The sequence below is a fragment of the Pleurodeles waltl genome, chromosome 11 (genome assembly GCF_031143425.1).
Source record: "Pleurodeles waltl isolate 20211129_DDA chromosome 11, aPleWal1.hap1.20221129, whole genome shotgun sequence".
Classification (NCBI taxonomy): Eukaryota; Metazoa; Chordata; class Amphibia; order Caudata; family Salamandridae; genus Pleurodeles; species Pleurodeles waltl.
In genome coordinates, this window is record NC_090450.1 from 914,756,889 (window position 1) to 914,771,970 (window position 15,082).

General features: G+C 45.9%; 1 protein-coding gene across 4 annotated transcripts in view; it reads left to right on the plus strand.

The window, feature by feature from the left end:
* Positions 1-10,554: 10,554 nt before the first annotated feature.
* The window catches only part of RNF34 (ring finger protein 34), a 124,716-nt gene continuing 120,188 nt past the window's right edge, over positions 10,555-15,082 (plus strand). For 2 of the 4 annotated variants that reach the window (XM_069214898.1, XM_069214899.1), the window contains exon 1: positions 10,555-10,682. In XM_069214898.1, coding sequence (XP_069070999.1) covers positions 10,677-10,682 — 6 coding nt within the window. In that variant the 5' untranslated portion in view covers positions 10,555-10,676. The remainder of the gene's footprint in view (positions 10,683-15,082) is intronic. The other 2 variants (XM_069214900.1, XM_069214901.1) reach the window with 1 other exon arrangement.

A 15,082-nucleotide genomic window follows, 5' to 3' on the forward strand; every position in this document is an offset into this window, starting at 1 on the left:
GCAGCTTTTGGCCATCAAGGATCAGTCTCTTGGGAATCCCAGCGGTGGTCAGCGGTGATTCTCCAGGATTGGCCACTGAATTGCTGGGTTGGGCTACTTCAAATTTTCTGACCCTGGTTCCAAGGGTTGTGAGAAAGTAGCCTCCTTCTAGCATGGTTACCCCCGTTTTTGGCCTGTTTGTCAGTGTTTGTCAGTGTGTTTTTACTGTCTCACTGGGATCCTGTTAGCCAGGACCCCAGTGCTCATAGTTTGAAACTTATTTGTCAGTGTGTTTTCACTGTCTCGTTGGGATCCTGCTAGCCAGGACCTCAGTGCTAATAATTTGTGGCCTATGTGTTTTGTCAGTATGCTTGACTGTGTCACTAGAGTTCTGCTAACCAGAACTCCAGTGCTTATGCTCTCTCTGTGTACCAAATTTGTCACTATAGTTTAGTAGCTCCAAATTCCAATTCTGATTGGCACACTGGACCCCGCTTATAAGTCCCTAGTATATGGTACCTAGGTACCCATGGCATTGGGGTTCCAGGAGATCCTTATGGGCTGCAGCATTTCTTTTGCCACCCATAAGGAACTCATACAAACCTTTCTTCAGGACTGCCACAGCAGCCTAAGTGAAATAGTGCACACACTATTTTACAGCCATTTTTCACTGCACCAGGTAACTTATAAGTCACCTATATGTCTAACCTTCATTTACTGAAGGCTAGGTGCAAAGTTACTGTGTATGAGGGCACCCTTGCACTAGCAAATGTGCCCCCACGTTGGCCAGGGCCACTTCCCCAGACTTCGTGAGTGCGGGGACACCATTAGCAGCATGCACTACATATATGTCAATACATATATGTAGCTTCACAATGGTAATTCCGAATATGGCCATGTGAGGAGTCTAAGATTGTGAAATTGACCCTCCAATCCAAATCTGGTTTTGGGGCGCCAATTCCATGCACTCTGGGGGCTACACCATGGACTCCCAGTACTGCCAAACCAGCTCTCTGAGGTTTCCCCTGCCGCCCCAACTGCTGCCACCTCACAGCCAGGTTTCTGCCCTCCTGGGGACTGAGCATTTCCTTTAGGAGAGGGGTGTTACACCCTCTCCCATTGGAAATAGGTGTCACAGGCATGGGAGGGGTATCATCCCAGAGCCTCTGGAAATGCTTTGAAGGGCACAAACGGTGCCCTCCTTGGATAATCCAGTCTACACCGGTTCAGGAACCCCCAGTCCCTGCTCTGGTACAAAACTGGACAAAGGAAAGGGGAGTGACCACCCCCCTGTCCATCACCACCCAAGGGGTGGTGCCCAGAGCTCCTCCAGAGTGTCCCTGTCCAGGAAGACTCCTGTGACATGCAACTTCAGCTCCAGCCAGCAATTGCAACAGTTTCCAAGGTGTGCACACTCTGAGGACTGCCTGTCTTCACCCTGCACCAGAGGAACCAAAGGACTCTCCCATGGAGTGACGGAGTCACTTCCCTGCTTCAGCAGGCACCTCTCTGCGATGGTAACCAGTACTCTGGGACTCATCTCCTGTCTACGAGCGTGATCCCTGAAACACAGGTGGTGGACCAAAGTGACCTAGACTGTCCAAAGGACCAGCTGTCCAAATGTGGTGGTGGTAAGAACTTGCCTCCCCGTGCTGCAACAGTACCCCTATGCACCGCGTCTCGTGCAGCTCCTTGGGCTTCTGTGCACTTCTTCCAAAATGTATTCATGCACAGCGTAGCCCAGGTCCCCAGCACTCCATCCTGCGACGGACAGCTCCCTGAGTTGTTCTCTGGCAGCGAGGGATCCTCCAGTGTAGTGCTGCGATGACCGCATTTTGCAACTCCTTTGTACCCGTGTTCTGGGACTCCCGTGTGTGCTGCCTGGTCTTCTGAGGGCTCTCTGAAGTGCTGAGAGCCCCCTCTGTCTCCTCACTCTGAGTTGAGACCCCCAGGTCCCCCCTGGCTCTGGGCAGCTCCTCTTTGACGCAAACTGGGTACATGGGTGAATCAAGGCTTGTTGCCGGAATCCAGCTATGCAAACAGCCTGCATCCAACAACTCAATGTCGGACATCTCTTGCACCAAGCAAGAACCCGCAGCTTTCTTTTCTGGTGCATTTCTGAACTTTCCTTCCAACTAGAGAATCCACATTTGTACCTTCTTCCAGATTGGCAGTCGCTCCTGTTCTTCCTGGACTCTTCTTTGACTTCTGGACTTGGTCTCCTCTCTCCACAGGTCTTCAGGTCCAGGAATCCATCGTTGGTTGCTTGCAGTCTTGCTTGGTTCTTGCATTATTCTTCATCACGACTTGTAGTGTGTTCTGAGGGAACTTGCTTTACTTTACTCCTGGTTTCCTGGGTTTTGGGGTGGGGTACTTTACTTACCTTTGGTGTTTTCTTCACTTCCAACACCCATCTACACACTACACTTGCCTAGGGGGGAATTTGACATTCGCATTCCACTATTTTAGTATATGGTTTGTGTTGCCCATAGGCCTATTGCAATCTATTGTACTTTCTACTGTTTGCACTATTCTATGACTGTTTACTTACCTGATTTTGGTTACTAGTGTATACATTGTGTATAATACTTACCTCCAGAAGGAGTATTGCCTCTAAGATATTTTTGGCCTTGTGTCACTAAAATAAAGTATTTTTATTTTTGGTAACACTGAGTATTGTCTTTTATTGTGTATAAGAACTGTGTAACTATAGAGGTATTGCAGGAGCTTTGCATGTTCCTAGTTCAGCCTTGGCTGCTCTGCTACAGCTACCCCTAGACAGCCTAAGCTGATAGAACACTGCCTACATTTCACTAATAAGGGATAACTGGACCTGGTATAAGTGTACGTACCTTAGGTACCCACTACAAACCAAGCCAGCCTCCTACAGGGCTTCAGCCAACTGACCCAGGAAGTCACTTGTTTGGTTTGCAGCTTGGGAGGGACTGTTCCTCAAGCCAGGAGCCAAAGGCATGGTCCTCTCTTCGCTAGCCCAAGGTACGGCAGGTGCAGTCTAGCAGACGGTGCAGCTTCTCTTTGCTAGGTCCAGATGTCAGCAGGGCAGTCCTTCTTCAGTCCTTTCTCCGGGTCCATATTGATATGAGGTTCAGGGTGCCAGGGGTGATGTATTTATGCCCAGAAAGTGCCCTGGGTAATGATGCAGTCACTAGCCAATGGGCTACCAGGATCCCTCTGCTCTGTGATGAGTTCCAGGTATGCCTCGCATCTAGGAATCCCAGCGTGCTCTATTCTGCCCACTCCCAAGATGTCTGAACCCTTCCTTGGCTGTTAGGAGCACAGCAGTCTACCCTAGAGGTCTAGCTACCTGTGGATTACCCACCCGTGGGAAAACTGGTTTGGGCACTGGTCTCCTCTCTCTGTTCCCGCTGCCAGCTTGTCTCCCCCAACAAGGGGCAAACCTTCAGGAGTGTGATTGGCATTTGCCCACCAAAGGCAGCTTCGCATTTGAAGGTCGCATTTTGGGCCAACACCCTGAGTGGCTTCCTGCATGAGGGAGGCAACACTGCTGCCTGTAGCAGGCTGCTAGAGTTCCTGAGCCTGGGAGTTGTTCACACTCCTTCTCAGGAGGGCAGAAATAGTCTGGTGATCGGTAACCATATGAGGCCACTGGACAAACTGGACTACAGAATGGCAACTTCTAAAAGTTGCCTTTCCATAAAAATTACATTAAATTCAACTTGAGCATTGAGTTGGGTTTAATGGCACGATTAGTTTGATACCTTGAAGTACCAATTTTAATAGTCCCATTCAGAAGTTAGCTGGGATGAGTGGTCAGCCGGTAACTCTGTCTTAGCCATTGGGGCTACTAACTCTTCCACAGCAAAAACTGCAATTTGGAAGTTTTGCTGTTAGTGCATATAAAAAATATATGCCCAACTTCATAATATACAGCTCCCTGCCTTAGGGATTGGTAGGCCTTCCTAAGGGGAGACTTACATATATTGTTAAGGGAAACAGGGCTTTGCCATTGGTTGAAATGGCAAAGCTGAACTAGCCGTTTTAAAAACTGCTTTTCCAGGCTGCAGTTGCAAGCTGGGAGCCATTTTGTACTTTGTTACACACAGGATGCCAAAACCAATGCTGTAGCAGTGGGGGGACACTTTGCCTTACCCGCCTTGGATACCATATACTAGGGACTTTGTAAGTAAGTCACTCTATGCCAATTGGGGATAGTCAATTCAACATATCTTTTTTAATGCATTAGAATACTGGCACTGAGGTCTGGATGTTGGCCTCAGTGCACTCTCAGAGTTGAAAACCCAACAGCATCAGTCCATTATTCTAGGGAATGAACTTGCAAAAAAAACAATTTCCTTACAGCCATGCTATACCGCAGTACCTTCATGTTATACTGCGGTACATGGTGATGACGAAACATAATATTATTGGTTAATAAAGCCCCTGCAAAACGAAAAAGCAGCCATATTGTTTAGGCAGCACTTGTTGATATGTTATGTATTTGTACGTAAAATATAACTTAGTACTGTTTGTTTAATTCATGGGAAGAAATGAGGCAGTTAAGGCAAGTCTTTAGAAGTAGGGAAAAGTATTTTTATTGGTTTATACATTTTTTTTTAAGTTTACGGAGCACTGCAGTACTTTCGCCAAAGTATATAGAAAATACCACTGAACCCATTGAAATGGAAAAAAATGACAAAAGACACTGCCACACGCCACTCCACTCCACTATATAACAAGCCATTTCAGTCTTCTACACACCACTCAAGTCTACGACATGCCACTCAGTTCTACACCACTCCACTCTATGTCCCTCCATTCTTAGACACTCTACAAGACGCCCCTCTATAAAACACCACTGCACTCTAGTCTACAACACACCACCTCACTCTACGTCAGTCCACTCAACAAGGCTCTACTCCACTCTATGCCGTTCAACTCTATGCCACACCACTCTACGCCACTCCACTCTTTGCCACTTCACTTTATGTCACTCCACCCTATGCCAATCCACTCTACGCCACAATACTCTATGCCATGACACTCCACTGCTCTCTACGACACTGTACTCCACTCTACAACATCCTACTCCCCTCCACTCTACCACACTCTACTTACCTGTCACCACTCCACTTTACAACACTCTTCTCACTCCATGGCACTCTACCATACTCTACTCCACTCAATGACAGTCTATGACACTCTTCTCACCTCTACAACACTATACGCAACTTCCTGTATGCTCCCCCCCCCACTTTACTCCACTCTACTCTATGACACACTACTCCACTCTACTCCACTTTCTGCCACTCCATTCTATGCCACTTGACTCTACGATACGCAGTACCACTCCACTCTAAAACACTGTACAACACTTTACGCCACTCTACTCTACAACACTCTACTCCACCCTGCCACTCCACTGTACGACACTCCACTCTGCACCACTCCACTCTCTGCCCCTCCACTCTACGACACTCTACTACAAGCCACTGTATGACATGCCACTCCGTTCTACTCTGTGACATACCACTCCACTCTACGCCACTCCCCTTCACAAACACTCTACTACACTCTACACCACTTTGTGACACTCTATGACATGCCCTCCACTCTACGACACACCACTCCACTCTAAGACATGCCCCCCTACTGTACTACATGCCACTCCAGGCTACAATACTCTGTGCAACTCCACTCTATGACATGCCACTCCACTTTATGACATGCCACTCCACTCCACGACATGCCACTCCACTCTACACCCCTCCACTCTACAACACTCTACTCCACTCTATGCCCCTCCACTGTATGCCACAATACTCCACTCTATGACACGTTATGACATGCCACTCCACTCCAGTCTATTACACGCCACTATACTCTATGACACTTCACTCAAGTCTATGACACTCTACTCTATGAAACGCCACTCCACTCTACAACACGCCACTCCACTCCATGATATGCCACTCCACTCTATGTCCCTCCACTGTAAGACATTCTCTGACACTCCACTCTATGATACACCAGGCATATGCCCCTCCACTCTAAGACACTCTACTCCACTCCACAACAATACAAGACACAGCAATCCACTCTACTTTGTGACATGCCAGCCCACTCTATGGCACAGCACTTCATTCAACCACACTCTACAACACTCTATGACACTCCACAACACTCCACCCTGAGACATGCCAATCCACCCTGCGACATGTCACTCCACTCTACGCCCTTCCACTGTAAGACACTCTACAACATGCCACTCTATGACATGTCACTCTACTGTACTCTATGACATGCCACTCCACTCTACTCTATCACACACCACTTGAATCTACTCCACAAAACTGTACGCCACGACACTCTATGACATGACACTCTACAACAATCCTCTCTACGCCACTCCACTCAATGATAATACATTCTACGACATTGTACTTCACACTACACCACTCCACTCTATGACACTCTACTCCACTCCATTTCACTTCACTCTACAACACGGTACTCCACTCTATGACACTCTACTTCACTGTCCAACACTCCACGTAACTCCCTCTATACCACTCCATGTCCCTTTACACCACTCTAACCTATAATACACTACTCCACTCTACGTCACTCTATGCCTCTCCACTCTACAACACTCTATGCTACACCAGTCTACCGCACTCTACTCCACTCTATACCACTCCACTCTACAACACTCTTCTTCTCATATTTGCCACTTCACTCTACTTCACTCTATGACACTAAAGCAATCCACTCTATGACACACGCCCCAACCCTACTCTACGTTACTCCATTTGACGATGCTCCAATCTATGAAACCCTACTCCATTCTACTGCACTCTATGCCAATCAACTGTACAACACTGCACTCTATGCCATTTCAATCTGCACCACTCTACTCTACGCCACTGCACTCTATGCTAGTGCAGTGGATGCCAGTCTACTCTAAGCCACACACCACTTCACTCCCAGAGGACCCCATCACCAAGCGAGGGCTGTCAGACAGCTGTAGCTTGCTGGAAGCGGAAGATTCCTCTGTTTCCCTGCCCGCAGACATGCGAGCAGGGAAACAGAGGAAACACTTGCTCTCACAGACAGGGAGTTGCATGTTAGCAGCTCGCTGTCTTTGACAGCAAAGCTGACTCCCAAAGGAGGAGGAGAGCCGGCAGGGGCAGCGGGATCCTTCAGGCTCCCCTCGCAGTTCCATTGCAGAGACCAACAAGACTATACAGACGCTCCAGAAGGTCCCCCGGAGCGTTTCTCGAGTTTGATAGAGTGTTCTTGATGGTGAGGAATATGGGAATATCTGCAAAAAATACAAAAAGAGGCACTTATTTCATATACATAAGGAAGGACTCTGGTTTGGTGAAGATTTACGTTTTTCTAGTCTTGCTGGCCTCTCTAGAGGAGGATTCATGTTATCACAGAATTCTACAGAAACAGGCAACAGGAACAATTGTGTTGCCAAAATGTCCAGAATGTCACTGGTGACATTTCCTTGTACTCCATTACACAGATGTAGAGTAGAATACATACTGGACATTTACCCAAGGAGGCAGAAAGAACTCCATTTGGGTAGATATTTCATGAAAAGCTGTGGACTCTTGTAGGATAAAAGGGCAGGTGAGGTTCCTTTGTGGCAGAGTCACTCACACAGCTACTAACACACCAACACAGTCACTCACGCACCCACTCACAGACGCTCTTAGACAATCACTCAGACACTCATGCACCCACTCACAGACCCACTCAGAGACTCACGCACCCACTCACAGACCCACTTGGACACTCACACACCCACTCTCAGACCCACTCAGACATTCACGCACCCACTCATAGACCCACTCAGACTCTCACACACACACACTCACAGACCCACTCAGACTTACACACCCACTCATAGACTCACTCAGAGACTCACAGACCCACTTAGAGACTCGTGCACCCACTCGCAGACCCACTCAGACACTCATGCATCCACTCACAGACCCACTCAGTCTCACACACTCACTCACAGACCCACTTAGACACTCATGCACCCACTCAGACCCACCCAGACATTCACGCACCCACTCATAGAGCCACTCAGACTCTCACACACACACTCACAGACCCACACACACTCACACACCCACTCACAGACACTATCACACTCACTGTCATACCCAGAGACACCGTCTCCCACCTACTCGCACACCCAGACACTTTCACTTCCACATGGATCCACTCACACCCACTCTCCCACCCAAACACTTTCACACTGACTCTAAAACCCAGAGACACCCTCTCACACCTATGCTCACATTCAGAGGGACAGGCCCTGTGGCCAGCTCCTGCCGCACATGGCCGAAAGCTGTGCTCAGTGTGGGGTTGGGTGGTTATGGGGTTAGGCTGCAAGCCAGGCCCTGCAGCCAAAGCCCTCCCGCAAGGCCGTGTGCGGCGGTGGTTTGACTTTACATCAAATAAACACATAGACATTCACTGAAAAAGCCAAAGGCTATCACTCGCTCCCTTGCCATACACAGCTAATTATCCCAGATATTACAGCACTTATGACAACTATTATAATGTCAATAAAAATATCAATGAAATATTACCTGTCAATTTACTGAAGAAAAATCTGTGCACGGCAGAAGTTATAGGTACCTTAGGCCGCGAGTTATAGTTACTTGAAATAACTGTTACTATAACTGCTGAATTTCTCTGGTTTTGTGCGAGTAAATTCAGAACCTAACTATAACCGCTATTACCTCCCTGTAACCTTTGGTTTATTTAAGTTAAAAAAATATATATATATCACGAATCAAGCAACTGGAAGCTTCATCCTTCAGAATTCAGTTGTCTTTCTTCGATATTTGGCTCTATGTCAATAGACCCCATTGCTTCCTGTACCAACTCCCTTCTTTCTTCAGTTGGAGGCCAGGTCCTTTAGCTCTTGCTACAGATGCATTTTTCCAGTCATGGACCCAGCCTCCCCTTCTCTATGCCTTCCCCCATTCATTTTCATTGCCAGTGTCCTCGTACAGGTTTGCAGGCAACAATCATCCCTCATTCTGATCACCTCCCCATTGGCAGACTCAGTTGTGGTATCCAACTCTATTAGAGCACTCTGTGAATTTACCAGAGTGGATTCCTCCCTTTCCCGGCTTGCTTCTCAACACTAAGGGTCTACATCACATCCTCAGTCTAGATGGCGCCCTGTCCCTCATCAGGTGGAGGATTTTAAGGCATCTAGGAGAACCCCAGGAATTTTGGAAGAAGGTATCCAGTTCATCTAGCAATCCTCGCCCTCTGGCACAGCTAAAGTCTACAGGTCAACCTGGTCAGAATGGTGCAGCTGATGTCTCTTTAGCTTCTCAAGAGAAAGCCTATTGTACCATTAATATCTACAGATCGGCAATCTCTGCAGAACATATCAAAGTAGGTTGGACGACCAATTGAAAAGGATTCGACTAAATGTAAGCTCTGTACTTATATTGGAATCTCCTTTACAAAAAATGTGATGTCCTTACTATATAGATATATTCAATTTACAAATATCTCGCTTGTATATTGCTTACAGCCTCGCTGTGTTTCGGTGTGTAAAAGCTGTAAATTAGGAGCTCTAGCCTTTCAGCCCTGTGTCTTGAATGACATTGTCTGTGTTTGGTAATAGGGATACTATCTCTAAGATACTTGCTTCAGCAACAAACGAGACATCGCTGCCCATCCCAGTATTGGAAAAAGAAAGAGGACTACAAACAGAAATCCCGCTGCTTTCTTGTGCAATTGTGGATTAACAATCCCAAATATCTCTCTGAGGCCATCGTAGAGAGGTAGATTTTAGACTGCATTGCAGAATGCACTGTGCTCTAAATCTGTATTGAATCTAAAATTTCAGGTAAATTCAAATGTAGAAGATTTTTTTTGTTATGAGTTTTTACATTATATTCGTACAAAACAGGTGCTAGTAAAATGCCTTTTTGCTGTGAGTTGTATTCAGAAAATTTGATAACCAACTAGTTCCTTTTTCGACAAGTATTTTTTTTTCAAAAGACTGTAAAAATGAAACTACAAATATTTTAAGATGGCCGCTAGTTTACGTATTGAGTAGTGTAATGCGGAATTGACGCTTGTCGATCGGGTCCCGGAAATACGCTTGACGACCAATTTGGGCTTAAATGTATTTATTCTCTATCAATATTAGAAGAACAATGCTGAGTAAATATAGATGTTTATGTTGTTTTAATAAAATAACTTGTATTTATTCAAAAATAATCGTAGAGTTAGCAATAATTAAAAATTAACTGTGCTATACTTAGTGTAGCTCTTATCAGTATTTTTTTAATTTCTTAAGAGTGTATTTAAAACGTTTCAGCGTTGTGATCTTCATGTTGATTTCATGAAGAGAATTTGCATAGGACGAAGGATAGCACCTGCATCGTATTGGAAGGCACGCGGTTGAAGATGGCCACTACGTCACAGTAGCTCTGACACGGACTACAGAAACCGCGTCCGCTGCCATATTCCGCTCTGTGATTGGCGGGTTAAGTGACAGCTCAGTCGCAACGGCGAACCTAAATGGTTACAAGCCCTGCCCGTTAGTCTGAGTTCGGGGCTGGCTGCAGCGCCACAGGGAGGATGGAGGCTTTGGCTGCTTGGTTCGCGGCCTTGTAGCGGGTGTTCGGCTCAGCGTGGACGACTGAAAAGAAGAGCCTGTCATGAAGGTGAGGGCCGTGGGTCGCGAACGCCGCCCTGTCCTGCAGGGGGCGGTGGCAGGGCGGGGTGCCTGACCTCTCCTAAGGATGGGGGCGGGGACTGAGGGACGTGCAGAGGACTCATCATTAAAACACATCTGGTGTCCCTGCTGCAGGGGGAGCGCCGGGGTTGTACCTGCTAACCCCAGTGTGTGCTAGACGGGTGCAAACAGGACATCTTTTGTTTACTGTTAAGTAGACCTGGCTTTTAGAGTGGCTGAGCCTTAACGGTCCCTTTGCTGAGGGCTTCTTCGTCAGGTTTCTCACGTTAAGACCTGCTTGACTAGGTGTACAAATGGTTATCGTTAGCTCAGTGAAGAGCCCGTTTCTTCTCACGCTCTACGGTTGCCACCAAGGTTTGTTGTTTTACAAGAGTGCAGAAGGTCCAATAGCTTGTACAATATTATTATTATTCTTTTTTTTTTTTTATTTAAAGAAAAGTTATTTATCCCCCTGTTTCCTTCGATAAACATTTAGGAATAGTTTATCGAGATCTTAAGTGACTTCTTGCATTTGGTGCCTTTTAAGAAATAGTTAATAAATGGTAGGGGACCTGCATCATTCACAGTTTTTTTTTTTTACTCCATTTTGTGCGCCATGGCGTGAAAACACAGGTCTTGTCAATAATATACTAGTTATCTGGCAGAAAGATAGTTGGCAAATATTTGTGACATGTTTATTTTAGCATACTTAATCTAGACATGTAGTTGCCACTGTACTGGACAAATGCCCCTCTGTGTCTAGTTTCTGTAGTAGCGTTTGTCCCTTATTGCTGTCCGCTGCGGTCATTACTGCACCGGTGAGACAACAGTGGACCTTATTGGTCAATCCTGTGAAAGTGCCTGGCTGCGATAAGTGAACAACATTCTGAATGTACATTTTTTTTTTTTTTTTTTTTTTTTTTTTTACTTATGTACTATTACAATGCTTATGTTTTTCAAATTTCCAAGTTGACTCAACTCTTAAACCATGTACATATTTTCTTTGTCTGGTTACTTGAACAGCTTAACAGAGGGATGCTTAATTGAGTCTATTAACCTTCCTAATGCCAGAACACTGATTTATTACATCCCAGGGTTTGTGGATCCGTAGCTGCAACCTAACTGCTAAACCCTTTCTCTGCTCTGTCAGTTTAGTTACTATAGTGAAGTGTTTACTTAGAAACTACTTGAACTGAAACACAAACCCTCAATATTTATGTTGCAAGTTTAGTTTGGAGGTAATCATGTCTAGGCCACTTATTTAGGCAGCAGTTCAACATTTGACCACTTCTAAGGACTTTACATTTTCATCGCTACAATAAAATGCAGCAGTGCCACAGTAACGTCGTCCTTTGGCTGTTTCGCTTGGAGGGCACGGCGGTGGCCGCAGCTTTCTTGCACATCCCCGTTCCAGAAGGTCGGCATGCTCCAGGTTCCACAATCAGGAACGATATTCTGCAATGGCGTAGGTGCTGACATGACAAACTAGAGGATTTGGAGGTCCCCCGTAGCCAGCCTACCACAAAGTCCAGTATGGGTCGTTTTTAGGTAAAGGAAGGGGGATTAAAAGAGCACCGTGCCCTTCTCAGACCTACAAATCCCCTGCCCAGTCTGTCACCAGCACCTAGATGTTCGTGTGTGTGCACCCACCTACTAGAAGCGGTGAGGTGAAGTAGGTGCACACGAGCTTTCTTTAGCCTTACGGGGAAAAGAGGAGCGTCAGCCTGAATAGAAAAGAGTTGCGAGGGATTGCAATGTTTAGGAAGCAGGTTATGAAGAGTGACAGTGTAGAAGAGGTGGTGCTCTGGTTTGGGCGATTTCCCACCATGCTCTCAGTCATAACATGGCCCCACACTTCAACATCACACATTGACCTGTATTAAGCTAACGTGTTTGTAATGATGATAAATAACTGCTTTTTTATATTAAAAAAATACATGCCCCGCAAAACATGTGTTCACCACATCCTCCAAAATATTAGACTTCCCTTTAAGATCAAACATCCTCCACACTCCTCATTCTGGCATCCTAGTCACCTGCGGAATTTGACTGAAGAGTGAGACACCACAGACGTACACCTCAGTCCTCCTCCATGTTTCCTTATTTTCAAAGGTATTAACAGATCAAGTCCGTGCATTTACTTGACAAAAAGGAGTTCGTGATCCAAAGTCAAAGGTCACCAGGATGGGAGTGTTTATGGGATGCCAGTCATAAACACGAGAATCGACAGAAGATGACCACTTTGGACTCCAGGCTGTGACAAGTCTTCAATGTGTTGGTTATCTCAAAATCTTGAGGACGCATTTGTATTACCAGTGTTCATTAACTTTTTTATAGTGTTAGAAAAAGAACACTCTGATTATTTTAAAAGCATACCCAAGCTTAAAGGTAGGATACACGTGAGACTCTGAAGTCTAGGAAAATCCGAGCCATCTTTTAGAAAACCAAAAAAACATTTTGAACTCTATAGTTGTTCCATTCAATATTTTGACCTTATACTTTCTGAATTCCCTTGGTGAAATCATGCATCTTGTCACGACTAGCACTGTCCGCACTGAAGTCCTGTTTTCAATGCAAGTACTCATCTGTGACCTCTTACTTCTAAAAACCGTAGGCATTGTGTGCTATCCATCTGGCTCCGTTTGGAAAGGCCTTTCTGAAAGTTCTTTCAAGAACGTATCCTTAAGTAAGCAACTAAGACAAGGAAGCCATCTGGAATAACCCCCAGGAACCTGGAAGATAAAAGCATCAGTTCCTTTTCTTGACATACTGACCTGCAGTGTTTTCTATTTTGTCTCTTCACAGAAGATTAAAAATGCATTTGTTTCATGCCGTCTGCTTTCTTACATAAATGATACTATAGTGCCTTGATAGCTGTGAATTTAAGCATCCTGTAATTGCTCGGGTTTGAATTAATCAGCAACTTTTTATTTTATTTTTGTAGTCCTGACCGATTGCTTCTGCTCCTCCCTGCTATGCGACATTACTACTAGAAAGTAATATTTTCCACTCTGTCTGGGTCAGGGCATATCCAACAGTTTTTCTAATAAGAGATACTGATGATTAATGAAAATCATCCTGAGCTACTAATAGTATTAGTTATAATAATGACCACATTAGACAAGATTACATTAGTGACCACCACAAGCAAGATTACCAGCATTGATCAATTCAGTGCATCAGGCAGGGCTGCCATCAGTAATGTAAAACATGCTTTGCAAATTTGGAATGCCTCTTTGTGGGTAATACAAAACAACTATACCCGCAGTTAGCCCAGTACAAAGGTAATATTAATTAATTATTTATATTTAAAGCTGACATCTCATTGATAAGTCATATTGTGGAAATCACGCTATTTTTCCCCAAACCTCAGCCTATGCATACTGAAAATACACACATTTTCATCTTAAATACATCCACTTAATTTTGTTACACATATATTAATTCAACCATGCCAACGCTTCTCATTTGTTAGACTTGGCTGAACAAAGGAGAGGTACTTGTATGTAGCTGAAGAGCTGCCAGTCCATCGTGAGCAGCTCGTTGGAGAAGCCTGGTCTGAATATTTTTACTCTTCGTTAGGTAGTTGGACCATAGGGCACATATCAATCAAGGATTTATAGAGCGCACTAATCACCCGTTAGGGTCTCAAGGTGCTGGGGGGGGCTACTGGTCGTAGAGCCATGTCTGCTGGGGGGGCTACTGGTCACAGAGCCATGTCTTGAGGTGTTTCCTGAATGTCAAGAGGTCTTGGGTCTGGTGAAGGTGGAGCCGTAGGGAGTTCCAGGTCTTGGCGGCTAGGTGAGAGAAGGATCTTCCTCCAGCGGTGGTGCGGGGGATGGAGGCGAGGGCGAGGCTGGCAGAGTGAAGATTGCGGATGGGGGTGTGGAAGGAGAGTCTGTCGTTGAGGTAGGCTGGGCCTGTGTCATGGAGGGCCTTGTGTGCGTGGATGAGGAGTTTGAAGGTGATCCTCTGATACTGGTAGCCAGTGAAGGTCTCTGAGGTGGGGGGAAATGTGGTTGTGGCGTGGGATGTCCAGAATGAGGCAGGCGGATGCGTTCTGGATTCTTTGCAGCTTTGTTAGGAGTTTGGTTGTTGTTCCTGCATATAGGGCATTTCCTAGTCCAATCGGCTGCTGATCAGGGCGTGGGTGACCGTTTTCCTGGTTTCGATGGGAATCCACTTGAAGATTTTGCGGAGCATGCAGAGAGTCTTGTAGCAGGAAGAGGAGATGGCATTGACCTGCTGAGTGTGGAGTCCAAGATGAAGCCTAGGTTGCGCGTGTGGGTGGTGGGTGAGGGCATGGTTCCTAGGGAGGTGGGCCACCAGGAGTCATTCCAAGTTAAGGGGTTGGTGCCAAAGATGAGGATTTCTGTGTTTAACTTGAGG